This window comes from Macrobrachium rosenbergii, chromosome 2 (assembly GCF_040412425.1).
Source record: "Macrobrachium rosenbergii isolate ZJJX-2024 chromosome 2, ASM4041242v1, whole genome shotgun sequence".
In the NCBI taxonomy this organism is placed as follows: domain Eukaryota; kingdom Metazoa; phylum Arthropoda; class Malacostraca; order Decapoda; family Palaemonidae; genus Macrobrachium; species Macrobrachium rosenbergii.
In genome coordinates, this window is record NC_089742.1 from 38,770,704 (window position 1) to 38,796,487 (window position 25,784).

The window sequence follows — 25,784 nt, forward strand, 5'->3', positions numbered from 1 at the left end:
TGGATGGTTCCTCATCAGGAAGGTCAAGGTAGGTGAGACCGGGGCTAGCAGGAGCCAAAAAAAGGGTATGAAAGCTCGCCCATAAATACTGAAGGAGAGCTGCATGGGCTAGGAGGCCTGCGGTCGGCAACGGGTGCTTGGCGCTTCGAGCAGGAGATCGATACTAAAGAGGTGGCGCTGGATGCTCGGGAGCTGGTGCCAGGCACTTGGGAGCTGGTGCCGGGCGCTTGTCATCTGGTGCCAAGCGCTCGGGAGCTGGCACCAGGTGCTCGGAAACTGGCGGTGGTGCTTGTGAAGAGATGGGTATTTGAACAAAGACCATGGGCCTCTGCGAAGGATCGTTGGGCGCTTGGAACCAAATACTGGCGCCTAAAAGAAGTACGCTCAGGAGAGAAATAATCCAGACTGTCTCATGCGCTGCAGGAAGGTTGAGGACTGCGCCCGGCTCGTTAATTGGGCAGTGGAGAAGAATGGCCAACATTGCCTGCTTGCCTAAAATAGCAAAAATAGGTGAACTTGAATCAGACATGATAATAACCAAAGAACTAAAAAAAATTATCCTGAAAGCTATTAAAGCCTGAAGGCTATTCAAGTAAGCGATATTTCACTGAGATCCAGCCATACAACTGAAAAGCAGTAAACAAAAGCTGCAGCAAACCCCCAATGTTACTCAGAGCCGGCACAAATAGAATGAGGTTTTCTGTTAGGTCATTTCCAGTACTCCGCTGGTGGGCGGGGCTTGTCACCTACACTAAACTATCAAAGCACTACCGCGAGTTTTTAAATAAAGGCTGCCGTGCGAGTTAAAACTATAGCTATGTAATTACATGGTAAGTTACTTATATGAAATTATATATTACGTACTGTCCTTAGATATTAACATCACAACTAAATAATTATAATGGTTATAAACAACAGAAATTTTGCCACTGAAACTAAATATAACTATAAAAAAAATCAGTATGAATTGTTTTTTTCTACACAATTTAATTGTAACTGTATACACTACAGTATTCCCTTTTTGACTGACTACTACCAGAAAACCTTGAAAATAAATGTAGCATATTGTAAACTTACAGTATACACTACAGTATTCCCTTTTTGACTGACTACCAACAGAAAACCTTGAAAATAAATGTAGCATATTGTAAACTTACAGAACGTGAATATACATAAAAAGGTTAATCGGTGTGTTCCTTCTTTTTTGTAGTAACTTTTGAAATAACTGCAGAGGCACCACTTCCAACTGAGCTAGCAACTGCCCCTGCTGTGCCTGCCACGACAGATCCAGCAGCTCCGACAACACTTCCAGCTGTTCCGACAACTCCTGCACCAACATTGTATGTTGTTCCTGCGACCCATTTGACACCCGTAACACCAGCACCTACAGTGGTTGACCCTACGTGAAAAAAATTATCTTGGTAGTAAAACACAATACGCACAATTTACATATTAAATTTACAAATTCAAAATGGCATGGGAAAATGCTGCCTCATATGAGTTAAACAGAAAACCCAATGAATAGCATGAGGAAATCGACAAAGTAATGCGTTAAGAAAAATGGAAAGAGTGACAGCACCTTTGAAGAAAGCATAAGATAGAAAGAGGTCACTCATCATACAAATACTATACCTTTTGCTTAATCACAGCAAAATTTAAAAACCAGAAATATGGCTAGCACAGGCTCCTAGGCCAAATCAGAAGTTCCATAAGACAGCTTATTGGGTAATACAAAAAAAGCTTTATCTGAATGTCTCAAGATATTAAGGGTCAGGAGATAACTGAAAAATCAGGATAAACAAGAAATGGCTAATAGCTTACTAGGAAGAATATTAATCTAAATTTCATTTTTCTTCCTATTATGAAGAAATTTTCAATACGATGACATTTCTACGATAAAATAGTTTTATATACATTTACCAAGTAACTACATAGTTATAGTTTCAAACTATCAGGGCAGCCTAAATTCAAGATTCACACTAGAGCTTCAATTGTTTTGTGTAGGTGACTAGTCCTGCCCACTACTGAGAATACTAGGTACAACTTAGCAGACAATCTCATTCTGTTTGTGCCCTAAGTCTATGAGAGGGGAGGAGGGAGGGCTCTGATCATGTAATTACTTGCTAATTATATATAAAACTATTTTATTACAAAAATGTCATTTTTATATAAGTAACTTACCAAGTAACTACAGAGCTGACTCCCACATTGACAGGAGGTGGGATACATGGACATATTCTACTCCAAAACATCAAGTCATGTAATGAATTTGAAATTGAAAAGCTGCTAGCATTAAAGACAATGCTTGTTGCTCCTTTTCAGTCAAGGTAGAGCTACTGCAGGAGAATACTGTCTCTGGTTGGTGCTCATCTCAACCTGTAGTGGTGTGGCAATATAGCCGAGGAGCACCTCTACTTGATTTGGAGCTTTGTAGCAAAGAAGTACTCTGACTGCTAACAAAGCATCAGTTGAAGTTATGCAGCTCAAGGAGTTATTTGATGGCTAGCAAAACTTAAGAAAGGTGCCCTTGCCCTGGATTGGGCACAGTACTATAATAAGAACCAACCAGATAATGCCGTCACCTACAGTGAAGGAAAACCACAACCCATCAACTGAGGGAGTGGCAGATGCTCTGGGCACATTGTAACCCTCCGGCTCTCCAAAAAATGATATTTTTATGATAAAATAAAGTTTGTTCATACTTACCTGGCAGATATATATATGACTGTATTCTCGAAAAGGGACGACAGAAATTCAAAAACTTACGTGCACACGCAGATGGGCCAGGTGGTTAGTACTCATTCCCGCCGCTGAGGCGGGTGATCAGGAACCATTCCCATTTTCTATTCAGATTTCTAGAAACTGAACTACTGTCCCTGAGGAGGAGGGCGGGCAACATGATTGCATATATTCACAGGTAAGTATGAACAAACTTTATTTTATCATAAAATATTACCACCATGACATTTACCTGACAGATATATATATAGCTGAATCCCACCATTGGAGGTGGGAAGAGACAGAATAGGATTTAGGAAACAAACAAATGTAGGCGATTGACGCCAGTTTTTACCTGTAGCATTGCTGATTTCTGTGATTACTGTCACCCAAGTCTGTTTCTGTTTTACTAGAAAACTCCAGCGAGGTAGAGACCTATGAGCTGGTGAAATCTAGATGATCTGTCAATGGGGCGAGACCACATTGTGACTAGACCATATGACATACCATGAGGGTGGCGACAACGAAACAACCACCTGACCAAGCCTAATTGCGTCATGAATAAGATTAACATAAACTAAGGACTGGGGCGACACCACTGGCATTGGGAGCCAACAACCAAAAAAAACAACACAGAATTTATTAAAAACACACCAAAACAAAATTAAAGGAGAGGATGAGAGTTGCTTTCGTTCCTAAGATCGTATTTGTGGAAACGCGGCAGGCCCCAGCGCACAGCAATTCTCATAGACGTCTTTACTTCCTGAGATAATGAGAAGAAAGATCGAATTGCTTGCCAAAAAGGGCACAGAATGTCATTGAGAGACTGGTTTTCTGGAAGGCCACTGAGGTAGCAATGGCTCTCACTAAATGAGCCTTAACCTTCAAAGTTCTCAAGTCTCGTCTAGCACACACTGGAATGGGTGTCTATGATGGTGCTTCTTAAAGAAAGCCAGGCATTCTTCGAGAGGTATATCAGGCCTCTTAACCGAGCACCAAAGATTGTTAGAAGGACCTCTTACGTCTGGGTCCTCTGTAAATAAAATTTCAGAGCCCTGACAGGACACAGGGTTCTCTCAGTTCTTGTCCAGTGATGTCCGTCAAGCCCTTAATTTGAAGGACCTGGGCCAAGGGGAAGACGGTTTTTCATTCTTAGCAAGAAAATAGGCTCAGAGAACAGACAGCATCAGGGCCTCTTAAAACCTATAATCTTGCTGAACGCTTGAAGTTCACTAACTCTACTTCGCTGTCGCCAAACAGTTAGGAAAATAGCTTTCTTTGTTACATCCTTGAAGGGAGCCAGAATGCAAAGGTTCAAACCCACTTGGACATCAGGAATTTTAGAACCACATCTAAATTCCCGAAGGTAACTTAGGGAGGCTACCTTAGACGTCTCAAAGACCCGAGAAGATCATGAGGTCTTTGTTGTCCGATAGAGAAGTCAGGCCTCTATGCCTAAAGACTGTTGACAGCATACTTCTGTAGCCTTTGATGGTAGGGACTGCCAGCTTCAAATCATTCCTCAGATATGTATGAAGTCTGCTAACTGGGGAACCAGAGGAGTTGTGAGAAATTCCCTTAAGTTTGCACCACTTCTAAAAATGATCCACTGACTGGTACACTGCTGGAAGAGGCTCTCCTAGCGGCGTTGGCGTCCCTTAGCCACTGGTTTAGAAAAAACCTCTCGCTCTGAGCAACTTCTCGACAGTCTGAATGCAGTCAACGGGCGTTTAAAGGTTTTTGTGGTACCTCGAAGTGGGGTTGTTTGAGAAGATCTGTTCTCAAAGGAAGCGTTCTTGGAAAAATCCACCACGAGCCTGACCTCTGTGAACCCTCCTGTTGAAGGCCAAAAGGAGGCGATTAATGTCATTCTCGTCCCTTCTGAGGTTACAAACTTCTTGACGACTTCCCAGAATCTTGAATGGGGAAAGGCATGACAGAGTCTGACCCTTCCAGTCCCAGAGAAAGGCATCTATTGCTAGGGCCCGGTCGAGAACGGGGAGAGCAGTAAAGAGCAGCCTCTGTGGTCCTTGAAGTTGCAAAAGATGTCCACCAGGGACATCCCAAAGTTTCCAAAGATCCTAACACACTTCTCAGCGTTCAGAGCCATTCTGTTGGAAGAAGCTGATGCTGCCGACTGAGAAGGTCGTAGCGAACATTCTCGATTCTGCACAAAACGCAGTGAGAACCACACCTGGGTGAGAATGTGCCCATACAGGATCTCTTTGGCAATCAAGAACAGGGACCAGAATGAGTACCTCCGTTTCTTAAGTACGCCAGGTCCGTGGTGTTGTCTGGAGTTGACTTGAATCACCTGACCTGCAACTTGATCCTGAAGAACTGGAAGAGCTAAGAAAATCGCTTTCAGTTCTTTGAGGATTTTATGTGTCCAGGACACCTGTTCCCTTTCCAGGTGCCTGACACTTCCTCCCAGTCAGTGTTGCTCCCCAGTCCCTGAAGATAGAGAGAGCCTTCTGCCAACTTTACAGGATCGGGAGCCACCACTGGATGGTCCTGACAGAGAGAGATCCTCTGAGAGACTCTCTAGTCCTCCTTGTTCTTCCAGTTGTCCAAGAAAGAACTGGAGGGTCTGAGTCTGCAACCTCCCAAGGGAAACAAACTTCTCTAGTGATGAAATGGTCCTCAGCAGACTCATCCATTCTCACCGAGCATGTTCTTTCCCCAGGAAGGCCGAAACTTTTACTAAGCAGTGCTGCTGACGTTCCTGGGATGGAAGGCTGAAAAACCACTGAATCCATCCGAATCCCCAGATAGAATGACTGAGAGGGGATCAGATGTGATTTCTCTAAATTCACAAGTCCCAGGGACTTCCCAGCTCCCAGTTGAATGCAAGTCCTCCAGACACCTTTCTTCGATGTGGCTCGATGAGCCAGTCGCTCAGATAGAGCGAATCACTTATGCCTGCAAGATGAAGCCACCGGGCAACGCGTTCATCAGGACTGTGAACACCATAGGCGCTGTACTCAGATCAAACAGAGAGCTCTGAACTGGTACACTCGTCCTTCAGGACAAATCTCAAAAACTTCTCGATTGAGGATGAATGGGGACATGAAAATACGCTGGGTCCTGGAGGTCCAGAGAGACCATCCAATCGCCTGGTCGCAGTGCATTGATAACACTGGGGCGTCTCCATTTTGAACTTTTTCTTGAACCAAAATTGTTCAGTCTGTTGACGTCCAGGACTGGTCTCCACCCTGACTGTTTTGGAACCAGGAAGAGACAATTGAAAAAAAAAACCTGGAGACTCCAGATCCAGGACTCGCCCTATTGCTCTCTTCTTGATCATTTCTTCCAGCAGATCAAAGGATCTGTTGCTTCTCCCGACGGTAAGGGGCGACAGATCTCTGGGAGTTGAGGACAGGGGTTTTAGAGGAACGATCCTGTAACCTTTTTGATCACATTGAGGGACCAGAATCCGCCCTCTACTCTCCAGGCTTCAAAACAGGAGAGAGTCTGGCTCTACTGTGTGTCTGGAGGTGTAGAAAGTCACTTCTTGCCCCTTTGGGAAGAGGGGCTCCGCCTCTGAGAGCCTCTTCCTCGAAGAAAAGGGTCTAGAGGAGGGCATTTTACAGAGGGCTTCTGTCCTTCGGGAAGTCTCCCTGCAAGACGTGGATGGGCACAGGGCGTCTGGAAGACTGAGCAAGGAGGTCCTGAGAGTAGCCTTCTCCTTAAGGCTGAGGCGAGATCTCTGACAAGCGGCTGGGGAAGAGATGGCTAGAAAGAGGGGCATAGTAATTCAGCCCTCTGGACGGAGAAACTGACTTTGCTGCAAAATTGCAGTATAAAGCCCTCTTCTTTACGAGGTTGTACCAAATGAGAATCAGTTCATCCAGCGCCATCTCTGACCTTGTCCATGCAAGACAGCACACTGACAGCTCCCCCAGAGAAGACAGAATCCTGGACTACGAACCTCAAGTCCAAGGCCCCCTGCCACCAGTCCAGAAGTTAAAAACCTCCATAGTCTTGAAGACGCCTTTCAGATGGTGGTCAGTCTCAGAAAGCGTCCAGGACACTTTAGTCAAGAAAGAAGAGACCTCTTTAGCATCAGCGAGGCTCCAGAAATCACCTTGAGAGGAAGAAGGGACCTAGAGCCAATTTCCTCTCCGTCTCATACCACATTCAGCTTTCGCACAATCTAGACGGGGAGCGGGAAGATTTCCTTTGAGACTTCATATCTTCCATCAGAGTTGGCTTTCTTGCAGTGCTTTCTAGTAGCCAGAGAAGTCTTCATTTAGGAAGCGATTTCCTCACCTTCAAGAAGCTAATCATTTGAGGGAAAAGAGGGGCAGAAGGCTGGGAATTTATCAGGAAAAAGCTCCTTCAGCATGCTAGCCAAAACCTGTAGTCGGAGAAAGACGACAAAGGGGCTGCTCTGCTCTGCAGAGTCTGACTCTGAGACACACCTCCCTCGACAGGAGCGACAGGGAGAGTCTTCGGGCTAGGAGGGAAGACTAAGACCTTTGGGTCCAATTCGGCCCAAAGACCTCTTCTGGTGGGAAAAGCAGAAGAAAATTCGGGAACAACTTACAGGAGCGCCCTGACGTCCCCGACGTAGCCCTGAGGAGCGCCCTGACGAAACGTCCTGATGAGCCTGCTCCTGACGAGCATCCTGGCAGGTGCCCTGAAGAGCCCTGTCTTACAAGCTGCCGGCCCTGACGAGAGTCCTGACGAGCGAGCTTCCGAGCGTCCTGGCGAGTGTCGTGAAGAGCAGTCATGCGGGGAAGAATAACGAGCGTTCTGGTGGGCGTCCTGCCTGAACGTCAAACGAGAGCGATGAAACAGAGGAGTGTCAAAGAGCGTCTTGGCGCGGAACTCTACTAGTGGCTCATTAGCTGCAAGGGGTGTTTCCTGATCAGCCAGGAGAGTCCTGATCAACAGTCTGAGGCGTCATGGACGGGCAAGGAGAGCGATGATCCGGCAGAAGCGATGAGCGCTACGATGAACCTGAGGGGGAGAGACGAACGAAGAGAAGGAGAGGAGACCTCTTGCATCTTAACTGGCAGCGTCAAATCCCGCGCGCGCCACGAGGCTCCGTCTCCTTAGCAGCGAGAGGAAGCCTGCCGCTGCATATCCTGGATAAGACGCTCGAGGAGAGGCATTCCTCTCTCAGGAGAAGGGCTGCTCTTTATGAGAAGAAGGGGGAAGGAGACGTCCTCCTCCTTCTACCAAGCTGACGACAGCTCTCTTCTTGGGGCAGCTGGGCGTTCAAACGCCCTCCTCAGTTGAAGTCCTGGTCCTCTTCCTGCGCGCAAAATCCGCAGCCAACCAGTCGGGAAGACTCTAAAGCACGAAAGAGGAGAAGAAGGTCCTCAACGCTCCTCTTGAGAAAGGAGAGTCCAACCGAGAACGTGACCCCTTGGCGTGGAGAGGCGCCTCGGAGGACGAAAACAGTCTTTAAGGACCACGCGCGCTGAAGACGCATCCTTGGCAGCCTGGAGACAGCATCAACAAGGCCTGCCGCCGGCGCGCCAGATCGGTGGGGTCCCCGTAACCCTCTTCGCGGCTTTTCGACGCGCCTGCCCTAAGTCCTGGGAGTTGAGAGGTCAGGCTAGAGGCATTATAGGGCGATCTGCCCCCTCCACAACACTGGGGATCACTGCACTTCACTGCATTTTCAATCGCCAACACCTTAGACTCCAAAGTACGAATGGAGCTCAAAATCTCTGCAAGAGCATTACCTTCCTGCAGACGCAATCACAGGGTTAGAAGGCGACTCTACAGGGAAAGGTGAAGCATTAGGGATTAACAGGTGATAAATACCCTGACTCCCACCACCACACACCTGGAGGAGGGGACCTCCTTACACGGTCATGCTCTAACTGCGTGCGGAAGATCGTGACGCCTTCCAATCAGAATCAGGTAACGATTCACACTCCTTGCAGCGATCATCCAACATACAGACATGCCCCCTACATCCATGCATACTGTGTGAGGGTCTACTGAAGCTTTCTGGTAGCCTCACCTTACACTCCTTAACAACACATACCCTGAAACTAGCAGAACTAGAACCAGACATCTTGTTCAAGGAAAAGCCAAAACCAAAATCAAAACAATCCACAGCAGCGTATGCCATCCACAAAGCCAAAGTCAAAAACCAAAAGACAATCAGAATACTCGAGGAAAAAGTTTCCCGAAATCAACATGGAGGTATTGACAACAGGTGTTGACAGCCCGTGACAGAAAAATCTGAATAGAAAATGAATGGTTCTGATACCCGCCTCCCAGCGGCGGAATGGGTACAACCACCTGGCCCATCTGGGCGGTGCCGTAAGAAGTTTTGAATTTCTGTCGGTCCTTTCGGAGAACTGCAGCTGCATATATATCTCTGTCAGGTAAGTCATGAACAAATTGAACTTCACTGCAAAGTGAAGAGATGTACGAGAAAATCCCGCTTCCCTCTGCAATAGCCATACTAAATACGCCCTGATGACGAGATGAATGAATTTTTACTTCGCATTTCCCGAACGTTCTGTGAGAGCGAGAGAGAGAGAGCCGCCGAGCCGTTTGACGAGAGTTTTGTAAGTAGCCAAGTTTTGAGAGTCCTGAAGAGAGAGGGATCGGGCCAAGTGAGAATTGTAGTTGGTGGGCGTTTCAACGTTGTTGGAGAAGCAGGATAGAGGGTTGTTAGAGCGTTTGTGGCAGCGCTGTCTGTCTGCAGAAAATGTGAAGAGGACTTTGGTCAACCAGGGGAGTCTTTAGTCAGAGCTAGGAGCTGAGTGATCGTGTTGGACAGTTTTTGTAGGTTTTCAAGAGTTGAAGTTTCTTGTTGGAGAGAGATTTATTTGAAGAGTATATGAGGGATTTCCTTTTTTATTTAATTTCCTTGTTGACAAGTCTGTCTTCAGTTTTGTTTGTGTGGTTTTGTGTGCTGAAGGAAGACCCGTGGACACCTTAATATCTCCCAGCAAGACGGATCAGGGCGAGTGTTGTGAAGGGCTCCTTATAGGAGAAGAAGAGGTGTTGTGAGTTTTTTGTGTTTTGAATTTCGGAACATTATGTGGGCCCAATTCTGGTGCAACAGTGTTCAGCAACGTTAAGAAAGTGGCTGGTAGTCTGTGACTGGAGGAAAGGAGAAGATTCAAGGCACTGCAGAAAGAGGTTGAAGAGTTGCGGCTGTCAAACGAATGCATGGTTGAAAGGAGTGAGAATGAGAAATTGAGGCTCCGGTTGGGAGAGATGGGATCATTAGGACGAAAAAGTGAAGAAAGAGGATATGCGGCGAGATAACGAAAGCAGCCTGGGAGACGCTGGAAGAGAGATAAAAGTTGGAGGGAATGATGAAAGGTGTGGACCTCTTGGTGAAAGGTATGCCCAAGGGTGTTTTTGGGAAGAGGGGCTGTTGGAGGCAGAGGCATTCTGGAACGTGTGAAGGGGCTCTCCAGAACACTGGGGAAGAGGAAGTGAATGCACTCAGTCATGAACAGTGATGTGGGAATCGGAGTTCAAAACGAGAGAATGAGAGGCAGGGACGCAATCACAGGTTAGAATGAAAAGCAAGGGAAGGACAAGGATTAGTAAGGATAAGTCAGGGGATAAAAAAGGGAGAGAGGGAAACCCTGAGGAAGACCTGGTAAGATCACGGTAAGGATAAGGTGGGAAGGCAGGAAGGAGCCTTCCAAAGAATCAGGCAGTGATTGAGGGTGGATGCAGCGATGGATCCAAGTGGATAACAGACATGGGAAGAAGAGTGCATAATGAGTAGGATGAATGTAAGTACTTGAGTGGCCTCACTTTGTATTCAACAACACATATGAAGGACTAGCAGAACTAGTACCGACAGTGAAGTGAAAAATTAAAACAAAATCAAAACAGTCCAAAGGCTATGTATGTGATCCAGTACCCCCGGTGTCAAAACCAAAAGAGTATGGAATAGGGATGTGCATGATTTCTTTGGGAAAGTATGAAGGTTTTGTCAGGATAAGTATGGGAGAGTAAGAGAGACAGGGCAGAAATTGGGAGAAAATTGACTGGGTTTTGCTTGATATGTATAGGGTTATTGTACTAGGTGTGGGAGATGTTGGTATGACAAGGTGAAGTTTTGACTAGTTGTCCTTCGGAGAATGACAGCTGTATAAGTATCTGTCAGGTAAGTTTGATGAACAAGAAGGAAAACAAGTTGTCACTGTATGTTTGAAGGCTGGAACGCGTTGGTGAGAAGTTTAATGATAAAAACATGAAACAAGAATTATTACAGAAAGTTATTAGAGAAGTGCCAGATGAATGTGAGAGAATTTGTGAACTTGAGCACAAGGGAGAAGAAAAAGGATGGATATTCAATGACCTTTGACTTCTGGGAGAAATTTTGGAAATTTTACTGAAAAACATATAGCTTAAAAATTATAACTTAATACAATCAGTGTGAGTACAACAGGCTGGGGTAGATGAAAAAGTGCCAGAATATGTGGAAGCTTTTAGGGAGACAGTGTTGAGGGAAGATATAAAAAAAAATATGTAAAGATAACTGTTTTGGAGCAAAGTAATGTGAATGGTGCCATTGAGGATGAATGGTGGGTTTGGGTAAATGCCAGCACAAGCTACGGGTTAGGATACCAGTGTACAAAGGGGAGTGGGGTGATTGGATACCAGCGAAGTGTTACCAGTGTGGAAAGGAAGGACTCTGTCCTGGGATACCAGTGCAGGTGGGCTTTGTGCGTGTTTGGTGTGGGCAATCAGGACTTTCTCTCAGTGAAGTGTACAAAGATTAAAAGGGGTTAAATGCTGCAGGTGCGGAAAGGAAAATCAATACCTAATGGTTAGAAGGTCCTGACAAATGTAACATGTGGCAACTGAGTGTCTAGTTAGGGCATTATACCGAAAATGGTGTTTCAGAAATTATTGAGCACTTGTGCATCGAAACTTGGAATACAATGGGCATGTATCAAGTATAAGAGAAGAGGGAGACTGTGACAGCTTAGGTGGGAAACTAGTGTGAAGGGGTTCAAATGGGTAAACACCAGGTAAGCGGTGCGTGTGATGCATGTACGTGAGGCAATATTGGAGCATGAGTGAGGCTTTGCTGGAAAGACTCACCCAGTGATGAGTGGGGAAGTGTGTTGTAAGGGAGTAAGATTATCTGGCTTAGTAGATACGATATTAATATGAATGTCATATTTAAGAATGGATGTAAATGAGGGTAAATGAGTGATATAGGGTCCAGGGAGTAAGAGGATTGGAAAACAAATAGCACTGGTTGGAAGAGTGTGTGGCTATACGGTTTAAGTAATATTGGGGGTGTAATGATGGAACAATGTGATTTTGTGTGACTCAGAGTGCGAATGATAAATATGATTAATTTTATTGGGATGTCCAAAGTTTTTGAAAAAATACCCCCTGGTGGTGCAAACATGCCTGGCTAATTTTTAATGTAATGACAGGGGATGTCCAATGGGGATTTGTATTTGGGGAAGGACACAAAGGGTTGATAAAATTACAAGAATACCTTTTGCTTAATTATCATAAATATGTTGGTAGAGTGCCATGAATTGGAGAAGTTGTGTGTGTGAAAATTCTGGCCGGATAGCCTCCAGGACATTTTTAATGATAGCTGTGATTTACAAAGAATGAGGATATTGATACAACACCTTCATTAGTCAGATAAAAATACATTGTGTATATGATCCAGGTTTTGAAAATAACCCCTCCCCTACCCAACGTCCCTCCAGTGTCCAACAAGCCACGTTGGCTGCGAGGAATATTATCCGTGCCTACATACGAGACACATGGTGAATGTGGATGAAGGACAATGCGTGACTGTAACGGGTGATCCAGGTGATTTGCAGGAGGAGTTAATGATTAAAGTATAAATGGTTGAAATCGAATATGGGTAGACCAAGTATGCATAAGAGCTTGTGTATGGAGGATCAGCAATTGGTTTTGATAGATATGGTAGAAGCGTAAGGGGAAGAAGCATTATTAGGCGGAATGATATAAACAAGTTTATTGTGATAGGGGTGTGAGTGCCGAAGTGAAAATGAGTGATAAAGCGTGTATACGGATGAATGGGATGGTATGAATAGAGCATTATAGCATGTGCGGGTTTGATATAACCGAGTTGACTGAGCGATGTAGGGGTAGTGAGCAGTTGGAGAGGTGAGGGGAAAGTGTAAAGTAAGAGAGTGTAGCAGTAATAGGCAGTGATTGAAAGCATGAATGAATCGTTGCAAGGAGTGGAAAGGTCAATGGCGAATGGGATGGGTTAGTTGTGAAGAATTGAAGTATTTGGGAACGAGAGTTACAGGGTATAGATGAGACTGTGGATGAAATTGAGAGTGGTAATAGTGAAGAAGATAGCGTGAATCTGAGAGAGAGAGAATGGAGAAAATGTAAATCTGAATGTTGCTGGAGCGAAAGGCGAGTCTGAGAGAATGATTCAGCGTGCCCATGGCAGCGTTCAGGACCTGTAGTGAGCATCCGTGGGTGTTGCGTAAGGCAATTTTGAATGCAGTGTGAAACGTGTTGGTTGGAAAATACTAAAAGGGAAGGTATAGAGGATGAATGAATTTTTAGCATTTCCAACGTTCTGTGTGTGTTTTAGTTTGCCGTTTGAGATGGTTTTGTAAAGTAAACGTAGTTTTGAGAGAGAGAGAGAGAGAGAGAGAGAGAGAGAGAGAGAGAGTGTGTAACTGTCGTTAGTGAGCGTTTCGGTTGTTGGAAGAGGGATAAGGGTTGTTAGTTGGAGTTTGTTTACGGCGCTGTCTGTCTGTGAAAATGTGAAGGAGATTTCGGTTTTGGGGGAGTCTTTAGTCAGAGCTAGTGCCTGTCAGTGGTTTCGTGTTGGACAGTTTTTTGTATGTTTTTCCGAGAGTTGTTAGTTTTTCTTGTTGGTGTGCTATTTATTTGTGTGTATATGGTTCTATTTCCTTTTTTTATTTATATTTCCTTGTTGTGTAGAGTCTGTCTTCAGTTTTGTTTGTGTGGTTTTGTGTGCTGTGTTGGCGACCGTGGACACCTTAATCCATCTCCCAGCAACCGAGGATCAGGGTGAGTGTTGTGTGTGGTTATATGTTCTATGTATCTGTGTTGTGTGTTGTTTTTGTGTTTTGAATTCCGCCACACTACTAATGATGGCAAGGTACTGCAAAATTAACAGTTTGACTTCATTAAAAGTGTGAGAAGTGAGGATTGATTACACATCCAGTAGTTCGATTACAGAATGGAAGTAAGGGAAGAAGGCTAAATGTTCTCCTGAACCTGAGAGTGTCTCTCAGAAAAAACCCATTAGGATGAAAGACAATGCATTCTTTAGTCAGAGGATGAAATGGGTCCTTGCCAGAACACAATGGGTTATGGATGGTCCTCTGGTCTTTAGGTCCTGCTCAGGTAATACCTAAAAAACCAATTGCGCAGAGAGCTCTCTACTCTTCCTCAGAATTGGTGAGCGCTCCTGGGCGCTCAGAGCATGAGTTGGGGCCAGGCAGTAGCTGGTGCCAGACGAGCTGGGCGCCAGGTGAGCTGGGTGCCAGGCGAGCTATGAGCTCGGGAGCCAGCAGGCGCTCCTGGGAGCCAAGGATGTCCATTAAGTTCTTAAAGGGAGAAAGAAAGGATCCAGTTCTTGGATGGGTCCTTGTTCTTGGCTAAAATTCCAAGGGTAACGAGCAAACCGCATCTCCTTGTAGTAAAACCTACTCTAGAACGATGGCTTTGATCTCACGTTTTAGCAGAAGCCAAGGTTACCAAGAAGATAGCCTTCCAGTTAAGATCTTTCTCGAGAAGAAGAGCACAGTAATCAAATGAGGACCCTGTCGGTCGCTTCAACACTAAATCCAGGTTCCAGGAGACTGGATTCCTTTCCTTGCTAGGACTAGTCAAAAGACTTGATGCTTAAAACTGAATTAAACTTAGCTCGACACCCTTTAATGAAGAATACGAGATGCTTCAGATCTCCTTAGCTAAAAGAAAAAAAAAGGCAATCTGCCATTTGGGTCACAGATGTCTCAAAAGGAGGAACATAGAATTTGAGACACCAGCTACATAAAAAGGCTCACTTATTCTGGTAGATGGAACTAGAAGGACAATGTATGTGTTACAACAGTCCCTGTAGAACGTCTAGAAAAAACCCCCTTGTTCTGACAAGCTTCTGGACAATCTGAGGCTTGTCCTGATAACAGCAAGCCACCCTTGGTGAGATTAACTGAGTAGACACGGGTTGGGGAAGGAGTCATGGAGAGTTCACCAACAACCATGGGAGGTTTGGAAATAATTACGTTTTGGCTCAGAAGGGGGCTATGAAAGTCATCGTAATGTTGCGAAGAGCCTGAAACTTGTTCTGCCCTTCCTTGACTATGTTGATGGGCGGAAAAGACTTAGGGGTTCAAATTGGACTGAACTTGCAATGTGGAGTCTGCTGCCCATGCTAATCGGCCTGCCCCATAGATTCCACAGATCCCGACAGACCAGGGGATTCAAGGTCCACTCTGTAGTGAGAAAATTGATTTGACAGTCACAGAAGAAATTCTCTTGCTGTTTGGTGGAGAGAAAATGAGAGAAAGTGTCTCCTTACTAACGTAAAAAGTTAGGACTGTGGTCTATACTAAATGGATTACTGCAGTCTAGGAGTGAACTCAGATCGAGAAACACTGAAATCCTAGGCAAATCTATCTCAGCTCTCTGACTTAGATGTGAAGACTCCTTTCTTCCGGAGACACGTCCTGGAAGTGTAGGAAGAGCCTACATTCAACCAAAGGATCATTTATACTCTTCAGTTCAATGAATCTGATACACACAGAATTCAAAATTACAACTAAAGGCCATAGCCTAAGGTACGTAAAAATGATTGACCTAAGGTAAGCTTGAGTGGTGAAAGAGCCGTACAGTAAAGGTATATTGTACAAAAAAAAAAAAAAGATGAAATGCAATGCAAAAATTATAGAGGAATAAGACTCCTTGAACATTCTACAAAAAAATGACATTTTTATAATAAAATAAAGTTTTATATATACTTACCAAGTAATTGCATAGCTATTGGTTCTCTAACCTAAGGCAGCTTAAAAATTCAAGATTCTCATGGCGGCGCTACTATCGTTAGTGTGTAGGTGACAAAGTCCCGCCCACTATCCGGGACTCAAAGGAACAACTTAGCAGAGCTCAATTTGTTTCATGCTCTAACATCCATGCAAGGGAAGGAGGGCGGGCTCCGATCATGTAATTACTTGGCCCAAGTATATATAAAACTTTACTTTATTATAAAAATGTCATTTTTATATATGTAACTTACCAAGTAATTACATAGCTGATTCCACATTGTTGGGAGGTGGGAAAGATCATGGACATACTCTACTCCAGCATTGGTACGGCAGTCTAAAGTTATGACGATCTGGTTTTGGTTTGCCCTGGCACTGAAAAATCGCCTAATTTCCACTTATCGGTATCGGCGCCGATAACCAAAAATCTGCGCTTTTTGGCGCCGATAAGCCCTGAAAATCGCCAAAAACCACCAAAAAACCCCGATTTTCGGTTATCATCACACCCTCAGAATGGAACCCCCGCTGATAATTGGGGACTACCTGTAACGAATTTGAACTAGAAAGGTTGCTAACACTGAATAAATGTTTGTTGTTTCCTTACTTGTTGAGAGAGCTGCTGCAGGTAGGTACTGCCTCTGGTCAGCGCTTCTCTCAACTTGTAGTGGGCATGGCAGTGTAGCCAAGGGTTGCCCCTACATTAGTGGGAACTTTGCAGCGGAGGAAGTACACAGTATGCTGACAAGGTTTTAAAAGGATGCTCTTGCCCTGGGCAAAGACCAGAATGCAAAATAACAACACTATCACCTACACCACAGAATTACAACCATAACCCAACCTTTACAAAATAAAAAACAAAACTGGTGGGTACTCCAGGTACAAAGTACCCCTGGCTTCCCATCGACTCAAAACCTTAATTCAAGGCGAGTGGATAGCGAACAAACAGAGTTCCCTATGCTTCCACTCCCAGCACCATGCCAGCCACGGATAAAGGTTCTACAGTGTTACAATTTTCAAAAACGGTCTCTATGTCCTTGAGGTAGTGTGAGGCGAACATGGACTTGCATCTCCAGAACGTCGACTGTAAGACCGTAGAAGGAGACAAGTTATGTCTGAAAGCCCTAATTTTGTGAGCCTTAACCTTAACTAATGGAAAGGCTTCTTCCTGGATCTGAGAGTGGGCTTCTAATATTAATTCTCTCAGAAAAGAGATGGCATTTTTGGAGGAAAGCAGAGGCTGAAAACTGGGTTTCTTACAGAGTACCAGAGAGGTTGCTCAAGGTCCTCTAATCTTTTTCTGTCCTATAGAGGGTAGTACCTGAGGATACCTCACTGGACAGAAAGTCTTTCTTCTTCTCAGGTCCTAAGATACCCATAGATTCTTGATGATGAAGGATCTAGGCAAGGGTTTAGAAGGGTCCACATTCTTTCTGTGAGAAACCAGAAAAGCATACTGCGTTCCCTTGCATAAAACTTGTTCTCTTGTCTATTGCCCATATTAACTCGCTAATACACTTGGCGTGCGAGCCACTGAAGAGAGTCTTCTTTGTGAGTTCCCGAGGAAACAGAATGGAGAGGTTCGAATCGAGGGACCTGAAAGCCATTTCAGTACAATCTAAGTTCCAAATCGCTGGAAGAAACTTCTTTCTTGGAAGCGTATCGAGAAGGAGTTGATCAAGTCAATGATATCGCCAGTTAGAAGACAGGTCCATTCACTCTGTACTAAGAGACCCCAGGCTGAGCACATCCTTTTCACCTTTGATGGTAAGTTATTAAGCTTCCTGACAGTTGGGAATATCAAAAAGTATGCTGTTTGACTTATCTGTCTTTAAAGAAGAGACGTTATAGTGGCTGCACCAACTTCTAAAGACTGCCCATTTTGATTGGTAGAGCTTTGTAGATGAGGCTTGTCTGCATCTCACAATTGCCTTTGCAGCCCGTCTCAAAAAACCTTTTGCTCTGATGAGGCACTTGACAGTCTAAAGCCTGTCAGGGCCAGAGCGGACAACCCATGGTGGAATCTCAGAATGTGGGATTGTTTGAGCAGAGACCATTTTTGTGGAAGGAGTCTTAGGTAATCTACCAGGAGTTGAATCAGGTCTTGAAACATTCCTCATTCAGCCAAAAAGGAGCGACTTGGGTCATGGAGGTGTTCTGATGTGTCGACAGCTTGTTGGTGCGCCCTGATCATTCGCGAGGGAGAGCATGCATTTAAGCCTGTCCGGTCAAAGCATGGGCGTCCATGCTCCATGCTTGAGGATCGGGGCGGAGTAAAGAGTGGAAGATGGTGGTTTTCTGTTGCAAAAAGATCCATGTGGAGCTTGCACCGTTTTCCCTGAATTGTTGCAGACTAACAGGTCTAAGGTCCATTCGGTTGGGAAGGACCTGTTTGAGGCAACAATTCGTCCACAATAACGTTCTTTCTCCCTTGAATGAACGTCAATTTGACAAGAGTGACTTGGTTCTCTCTGCCCCACAGTAGGTCCCTATGCATCTCCTTATGGTGAGAAGGGGCCAGCTGACCCCTGGTTGTGAATAAGAAAATGCAGTGGTGTTGTCATGCACTACTATCTTCTTGCCGCGAGCTAGATCTGAGAAAGACATGGCCCAGTGAGTGCTCTCAGTTCTTTACATTGATGCGAGAGTCTGTTGGCATCACCGTGATCCATGTTCGGAACTTCCACGCCATCAGAAGAGCACCCCAGCCTAGGTCAGAGGCATCTGAATAAAATTGAAGGTCTGGGTGCAATGGGAGAAGAGACTTCCCTTCCTGAAGTCTTTCTGAGCACGACCACCACCGGAGATCCTCTTTGATTTCCGACGTAATTGGGAAGACGAAAGCCTGGTTGGGTCTTTCTGCACCAGTTTGCTTTGAGGAAAAATTGAAGGGGTCATGTGCAGTCTGCCTAATTTTACAAACTGCTCTACTGAAGTGAGGGTCCCTAGAAGACTCATCCACTGCACTGCCGAGCAGGAAGGAAGTGCAAGGAACTGACTAACAGCGAAGGCAGTTTTTGACTCTTTTGGGCGACAAAAATGCCCAAAAAGTCTGAGAATTCAGTATCATCCCTAAATGGGGAATCTCCTGAGTCGGTGTCATTATGGATTTCTTCTCGTTTATGAGAATGCCTAACTCCTGTGTCAAGCAGAGTTCTTCTCAAGTCCTCCATGCACTTTTCCTCCTCCGGTGAGCGGGGAAGCCAATCATCTAGATTTAAGTTGATGTTGATTCCCTGAAAGTGAAGCCAATTCCCTAGAGGAGCAAGGATTCATGTAAAGACTTGAGTGGCCGTCGGCAAACCAAAGCATAGGGCCCAGAACTGTAGTAATGTACCCTGTCCTGAAAAATGAAGTGTAGAAATTTCCATGAGTCTGGATTGTAACTTTAAGCTGCTTAATTTTATGTTCGTGGCTCATATTAACGTAAATATTTTGTTCAGTTCTTTCCAAGTTTTCATTTATTTTTATTTTTCTCTCGAGCCTCGAATATATATAGCTGGATAGGGTCTTTTCGCTCCCACCAAGGGTTTGTTAGTTTGTAATTGATACCTTGCCCATGAATTTTCTTTTTCTTTGCATGTACGAGCACTGGATGGTTTTGCGCCTTCGTTTTCTCCCAACGAAGGTGTTTTATGGACACTGGGTGTGTTTTAAGGCGATTTTGGGACTCAGCTCCTTATAGGAAAGAACTCGACCGACGTGTCATTGGGTGCCTTATTGCTGCTGGTGGCTCTTTGTCAGGATATCACAAGACGCCATCCTGTCATTTTGGGTGATATATCCTGAGATATATACGTCTCCTGCGGGTGTTGATGAGGGACATCCTGCTCTCTGCTGTACTGCTTCTCTGCTGCAACGCCTCTCTATATGTTACTGCACCGCCTCTCTACCTACTGTGGCTCTGCCTCCCTGCCTTGTCTAGTCTTTCGGGGCCATTAGGAGGCCTTTTGGTCACGAAGAAGGCTAAGCGTGCCTTCCGTGAATTACCAGTTTTTACTTTTTATAAAAGACGACCCCTGTTCAGCTGTCCACATCTTCGTGGTTATTGAGACAATCCTGTGCTTGCTACCCGAGGGCTGTATTCGTCTAAGTTCATAGGTGTTGGTGTTAATTAGGATCACTTAAGCGAAGGAAATAGCTTTACCCTAACTGTAAATATGTTAAATTTCGAGTTTGTATATATCAGGCTTAAGGTTCTCTTCCCCTACTGTGTCTCTTCCTGTCGTATGTGAGAGAATTACATTGTAGTGTGACAGTTTCATTTCTACCTTTTTCTCTAACCTGTTTCTTTATCTATCGTAAGATAGATCAGTGGATTAGAGAGAATGAGGTGACTGAAGGTAGTGAATGTGCATTGTAGGTAAATGAGTTTTTTTCTGTCCCTTTATTCAGTTATTTGGGGACCTGTTAAATGTTTAAGCTGTGTAATAAATTTCTAAATATTACGTTAATGACTGTCAGTTATCCATAAGGTGCTTCCACTGAATTGTGTCACTGGTATTCCTGCTCTTAGACAAGCTTTGTCTATGTAGTATGGCATTTTGAAAGCTATATTTCATAACCTGGAATAAAAAAAATTTTACTGTAACAAGAGTTACATAAGTCGTTACAGGATGAACAGCGACGTGAAAATATGCATCCTGCATATTCAGGATGACCATCCAGTCCCCCTGTTGTACTGAGGACATGACTGAGTGAACGGTCTCTCCATGTGAAACTTCGTCTTCGGTACAAACACATTCAAGGCGCTGATGTCCAGAACGGGCCTCCAGCCCCCCGAGGCCTTCGGAACCATGAAAAGGCGACTGTAAAAACCTTCTGAGTGGGGATCTAGCACTTCCTCCATTGCTCCTTTGAAAAGAAGGGATTCAACTTCCTGAGAAAGGGCCAAAAACTTTGTGGAACCTTTTGAATGCACTGTCAAGGCAATTGGAGATGTAACTAAAGGAGAAGTCTTCAAGAAAGGAATGGAGTAGCCCTCCTTGAGAACCTTGATCACCCAAGGATCTGCACCTCTGCGCTCCCATTCCTTCCAATAAAGTAGAAGTCTGGCTCCTACTTGGGGCGGAGGACTAACTTCTCACTTCTTGGGGTTGGTCTTGAGGGAAGACCTCTTAATGGACTTTGTAGGAGGTCGCAAGTTTGATCTAGGCCTAGACTGGGTTTTAGTCTCCCCTCTACGAAAGGGCTGAGACTGTGGAGGGGAGAATGATCTTGATGTGGAAGGCACAGGCTCCCTCAGACGTCTAGTGGACTGTGCCAACAAGTCAGTGGTAGACTTATTCTGCAAGTCTGAGAAAATCTCCTTCACCTTGATTTGTGGAAAGAGGTGAGACCAATCTAAAGGAGCAAAGAGTAGAGCTGATTTCTGTGTCGGTGAGACTCCTTTCGAGGTGAAAGAACACCAGAGCTCCCTCTTTTTAAGGATGCCCATAGAAGAGAGGGAGGCAAGTTCTAAAGAGCTGTCTCTGATTGCCCTATCTGAGCACGAAAGAACTCCCAGCCAACTGGAGGCAAAGTCTTCAGCTAGATCAGGACAGTCTTCCTTGCTAGCACCTCAACGGCCCAATCGAGGAAACTAAAAATCTAAAACATCTTAAAAATATTCTGGATAAGATGATCCAGTTCAGATGAGGAAAACATTATCTTGGCCGTAGAAAAGGCCGTTCTATGAGTCGAATCCACCAGACAAGAGAAGTCCCCTTCGGAGGAGGCAGAAAACTCCCAAGGAAGGAGCTTCCCCAGTGGCATAGAAAGAGTACCTCATCTTTAACAATTTGCTCGGCAGAAAAGCAAATGTTGCTTTGTCCTGTTCTCTCTCAGCAGTCAGCCAGACATGAACTTCTTTGAAAGCCTTCTTCGAGGAAGGAGGAATGAACTAGCTTGGGTAACCTGGTACTTTCTGACATATGCTTTTTCATGAGGAAGGTAGAAGCTGGAGAAGTAGGTGAAGCAAGCACGAAGAAATCAGGAAAACTATACAGGCGGAAACGCAGAAGAGACGAGTAGGCAGAAGAGGGGACTGTATCCTGAACAACCTCTTCCTCCTTTGATGAGATAGGAGACAAGGATTTATCCTTGGACTCTGGAGCAGAAGAGGATTTCTTCAAAAAACCCATAAGTTCGGTCAACTGGCGCTTGAGTGGGGCTGGGCGTTCGCCTGTTGGCGTCGGAAGTTTGGGAGTTGGTGCCAAGTGCTCAAGAGTAGAAGTTTGCACGAGGCGGCAGGCGCCAGGTGCTCATCAGCGGAAGTCTGGCGTGAATCGTGGGTGCCAGGCACTCGGAAGAAGTCGGATGCTTAGAATGCTTATAGTGCTCAGGACTGTCTCTCAATGAAAGAAGACGATGAGCAGATCAGGCTGGACTTCAAAACTGCAGGAAGGTTGTGGGCTAGCCTCCCTGTACCTTTTGAAAGCCAGGGGAAAGGTGTTGCCAAGATCCGCATGTCTCTTCAGTGGGCACGAAGAAACAGAGTACCTGTAGCGATATGAGAGCTTCTTGCACGAAATGGAAGTCTCCAAATCTGAAGATAGCTGACGCACTGGAACGCCTTTCCAATGGCGTTTAGTCGAAGCCTGGGAGCGAACAACACGCTCAACAGAGGGGGCGACTGTCCGTGGGCAAACCCCAACCAGCCTCCTTTGGACCTCTGGTATGTCTTCTCTCCAGTGTGGGGGAGCGGGACAGTGGCCTTCGTCTAGGAGCACTGGTGGGACGGACAGGCACCTCCTCAACATTCACAGCACTCTCACTTCTCACTGCACTTTCATTACTCACATTTTTCTCTATTAGAGATCTAATAGCCCATCCCATTTCCATAATTGTATTAGATAACACACTAAACTTCTGATCGAACCTTGCTTCGAGGCTGGCAATGGCACTAAGAGCGGAATCATGGGAAACCTGGAACAGGAGTAGGAGGAGGAATAGGAGGAGTAGTAGTTCTATCATCCCCTACATTATCCAAAGGAATAGAATCTGCATTGGCCCTATTCTCAGCCATAATGGCTGCTTTCCTCTTCCTATCTCTTTCTACTTTTTCTAGATGAGATTTCAAGGTTTTCCATTTCTTATCTTCCCAATCCTGACACTCTATGCAAGTATTATTTTTACTACATTCTTGCCCCCTGCATTTAGTGCATTTTGTATGAGAATCATACAAAAGCTTGGTTAGCCTAGTTCTACAATCCTCAGAACAGAAGCGAACACTGTATGAACTGGAATCCGATGTCGTTAACTAAAGTAATTCCTAAAGTTAACCCAAAACAACAATTCATCAATGATAGAAAGCCAGAGAGCAACAAATCCTGAATATTTCACCAAGATTGGGCAAATAACTAGCAGAAAAGCGAAGAAGCAGCTGCATAAAACTTCTGATGTTGACCAGAAGCCGGCAGGAAACGAATTGAGCTCTCTGCTAAGATGTTCCTTTGAGTCCCAGATAGTGGGCAGGACCTTGTCACCTACACACTAACAATAGTAGCGCCGCCATGCGAATTTTGAATTTTAAGCTGCTGTAGGTTAGGGAACCAATAGCTATGTAATTACTTGGTAAGTTACTTATATAAAAACTGAAAAATGTGCTGGAGGATAGATAGCAGAAACTACTAAATTGATACCTGTTAGTTTGGCTTCATGTCAGAGACCAACAATAAAAGCAGTTTTTACAATGAGCGATCAAGAAAAGTACCACATGAAGAAGGAGACATTATATGTGACTCTTGAAAATCCATTTGACAGAGTACCAGGGCAATTAAATAAGTGGACATTACCAAAGCCATGGGTAACAGAAATACTCATTCAGCTAGTGATGTTAGTCTCTTGTAACACTAGCATCCTTTGCTGCTTATCACAGTGATGAAAGAAGTTATGAAGTACAAAAAAAAAAGGTTCCCTGGGAACTGCTTTATGCAGATGACCTAGTGCTAACAACAGAATCATCGGAAGGGATAATGGAAATGTTTAAAAGGTGGATGAGAAGAATTGAAGAAGAAAAGAATGAAAATCAAAGCAAGGATAAGCTTGTGGTGCAGACTGTTTGTTATTTTATTTTGAATGGGTTTGGTTTGAGAAGGGAAACTTTATTTTTGTATTTTAAGAAACAAAAATAGTAGTGATGTTTTGTTTTGCTTTTGCATCTGTTTTTGTTATTGAGTCCTTTTTTTTTTAGTTTTTTTCAGCTCAATGTATTCAATAAATACTTTTATTTTGATTAGTTCCAGTTCATTCTGAGCTTCAAGGAATGAGGCAGCATAAAGAAAAGAACAAAAAGAAAACTTCTCCCCTGCTAGACCGCCCTTGTGGCAGTTTTTATGTGACTTAAAATTGGATAAATGCAGTGTACTACTGCAGAACACTGATAGGTGATGTGTGGTTTATGCTGAACTACTTAATAGCTTCATTCTTAGAAAACAACCAACTGTGATAAACTTGCATTGGTGGTTTGTTTCAACGACCTTATGTAAAGACATATTGTGGAAGTATAAAGGTGCAATTTTTTTTTTTAACTTGAATACTAATTCAGCATCATCTGTTTGCACATTGTTGGTGGATCTCATATGGACTTGAGTATTTTAATGATCTTCTGGGCAAACTGTTGTTAAATAAAGTCTGAGTTTATAATCCCTGATACTGTATGTCTAAGCATGTAAAGAGAAAAGTATATATAGAATAATTCTTTTGCTTGGATTAAAGAACCTAAGGTTGAAGGTTAGTTAGTTAGTTATAAATGATTTGTTTAACCAGACCTCTGAACTCTTTTAGGGTTCTTCTCGGGCTGGGAAAAGAATGGGGGAAAGAGTACATAAAAAAAATTAAGTAGTTAACTAAATAAATAAATAATAAAAAAAGGGGGGATTAGAAAAAAACAATCGAGAAAAAAAAATGAGAAAAAAAAGGGGGGGGGGGATTATATTTTACTTATCAATTTAATTTTGTTTAGGAAGAGAATGATATTATTAATTGAAAAGTTATTACCTTCTGCTAGAATATCCTTTATTGATTTATTTTGTAAATAAGTCTTTCTTTCATGATGCCATCTGGGACAGTCAATCAAGATGTGTTTGATTGTTACTGGGATGTTACATCTTTCACAAGTTATTGGGTTTGTGTGCGGAGTTGACATCAGATGACCATGTGTGAGTCTGGAGTGTCCTATTCTGAGTCTTGTTAAAATAACCTCATTGATTCTTTGCTTTTGGGTAGAAGAATGCCATTTTTTAACTTCGTTCTTAATTTGTTTTAGTTTGTTTTGTGGGGGTATATTTGTCCAATCATTTTGCCAATCCCTATAAATTAAGGGTTTAACTGATGCTAGCCAGTCTGATATGGGTGCTTTCATAGTAGTTGGGAGGATTGTACAAGCCAATTTTGCAGCTTTATCTGCTTTCTCATTACCCTCAATGCCTACATGGGCTGGGATCCAACAAATTTGAATTTGAAGGCCGTTTGTAATTAACTGATGTATTTCCCGTTGTATATTTTGGACAAGGTGATTATTTGATCTAAATGATCCTATTGCTTCAATTGCACTTCTTGAGTCGCTCAATATGAGTGCTGAAGGAATTCCTTTTTTTGTTATAATCTTGAGAGCCAATTGTATGGCTGCTAATTCTGCTGTAAATACTGATGATATTAGAGGAAGGCCTATTTGGATAGTTTTGTCACGACAAGTAAATACTGTACTAAGTATATATATATCTGTCTAATCTATTTTGTATGTTTTGCTGTACTATTCTCTTAGGTTGAATTGCAGGCAGAGAGAAATTCGTTTGATATGCAAATTTCGTTGCTTGTGTTTAATCCCTGATCATATTAAGTAGTTGTATAAAGTGGCTGTGACTGAATGTGCATGTTGTAGTTTGTCTTGTTAACAAGCTTTACAGTTTGCATGTTGTATTTTTTTGTATACATATATGATTGAGTATTATTGTTCTAAAATTTTGGCCACCCAGTATTGTAAAAGGGGCCCAAAATTCCATTTATTAGTTGTAAGTTAGTTTATAGAATATATTAATACAGTATAAGGAAAATTCAGTCTGAGTAGCCTTTACTTTATTTGACACACTAATTGTCTCTTCTGGCTCC

At 43.9% G+C, this 25,784-nt stretch overlaps 1 protein-coding gene across 3 annotated transcripts in view; it reads right to left on the minus strand.

Annotated features, from left to right (window-relative positions):
- Window positions 1–25,784, minus strand: part of LOC136845261 (transmembrane protein 263-like) — a 47,450-nt gene that overhangs the window by 11,735 nt on the left and 9,931 nt on the right. For all 3 annotated transcript variants that reach the window (XM_067115379.1, XM_067115401.1, XM_067115390.1), the window contains one exon: window positions 1,158–1,399. In XM_067115379.1, the coding sequence (XP_066971480.1) occupies window positions 1,182–1,399 (218 nt within the window). In that variant the 3' untranslated portion in view covers window positions 1,158–1,181. The remainder of the gene's footprint in view (window positions 1–1,157; window positions 1,400–25,784) is intronic.